Raw genomic sequence first — 1,380 nt, 5'->3', positions numbered from 1 at the left:
AAATATATATATATATATATATATATATATATATATATATATAAATAAATATATATATATAAATAAATATATATATAAATAAATATATATATATAAATAAATATATATATATATATATATATATATATATATATATATAAATAAATATATATATATATATATATATATTATAATTTTGAGATGCTTTACTTCAAGATTTCCATTTTCTGCTACTTTATATTTCTACTCCACCACATCTCAGAGGGAAATACTGTACTTTGTACTGCACTACTGTTTATGTAAAGCACTTTGAATCTCCCTGTTGCTGTAATGTGCTCTACAGGTAAAGCTGCCTGTCTCTGGTCGGTCACATGATCCACTGATCTGTCACCTGGTGTGTTCACAGCTCCAGATAACCAGGTTAATAACCAGGTAAATCACGTTAATTCACAACCACGCAGCGTTTTTATTCAACTTTAAAGCCTCACAAACTACGACAGCTATTAGAAGTAAACCTCCAACCCTCAGTTAGTCAACGTGAACTCTGAACTGATGCTCAGTTCAGTAGAAACATCACCTGGAAGGTTGTTTCTTTACCTGCTCGTTGAACTTGTTGAGGTTCTGGTAGTCGGTGCTGACAGAATCCGGTAGAACATCTTTAGTGAAGTGAAGCTGCATCTTTATTATTGTTATTGATCTTTAACCGTCAGAGCTGCTGTCTGCTGATCACTACACGTCCGGGTTCTGCACTGCGCATGCGCGACCAAAGAGACCAGAGAGGAATTAAAGCAGAAGATTACAGTTTTATTTATCATAACAATTAAATATATTTATTTCTTCTTTGATTAGTCTCCAGCGCCTTTGAGAATAATTAACGAAGAAAAACATGTTTTATTTTTATAGTTAATAAAATATATTTATTTCTTCTTTGATTATTCTCCAGCGTCTTTGAGACAAATTAAAGAAGAAAAACATGTGTTTTATTTTTTTAAATAAATAAAATATATTTATTTCTTACATACATTCTTACAGCTGCAACATTAAAGTGATTTATTATTATTATAATTATTATAATTATTATTATTATGATTATTATTATTATTATTATTATTATATTATTCTACAATGGGCCATTCTGCATAATGAGTACTTTTACTTTTGATACTTAGTATATTTTGATGCTAATACTTTTGTCAAGTCAAACTTTATTTATATAGCACGTTTAAAAACAACCGCAGTTGACCAAAGTGCTGAACATGTACATAATAGATATGAATACAAAACAAACAGCAATAAGAACAGAGTAAAAACAATAAACATAATGTGCACAGAATAGCAGTAAAAGAGTAGAGCAGCACAGCAGAAGATAAACTTTATACTTACTTTGTAAGTTTGGTAGGC

The 1,380-nt window shown here is 29.1% G+C and overlaps 1 protein-coding gene across 1 annotated transcript in view; it reads right to left on the bottom strand.

Moving 5' to 3' along the window:
* commd7 (COMM domain containing 7) overlaps positions 1-728 on the bottom strand; it is a 7,634-nt gene extending 6,906 nt beyond the window's left edge. The window contains exon 1 of the mRNA XM_074642715.1: positions 577-728. Within this exon, the coding sequence (XP_074498816.1) occupies positions 577-657 (81 nt within the window). The 5' untranslated portion in view covers positions 658-728. The remainder of the gene's footprint in view (positions 1-576) is intronic.
* Between the last annotated feature and the right edge of the window lie 652 nt (positions 729-1,380).

Source organism: Sebastes fasciatus, chromosome 8 (assembly GCF_043250625.1).
Source record: "Sebastes fasciatus isolate fSebFas1 chromosome 8, fSebFas1.pri, whole genome shotgun sequence".
Lineage (NCBI taxonomy): Eukaryota > Metazoa > Chordata > Actinopteri > Perciformes > Sebastidae > Sebastes > Sebastes fasciatus.
The sequence above is the reverse complement of the archived record's forward strand: the minus strand, read 5'-3'. Positions and strand labels throughout refer to the sequence as shown.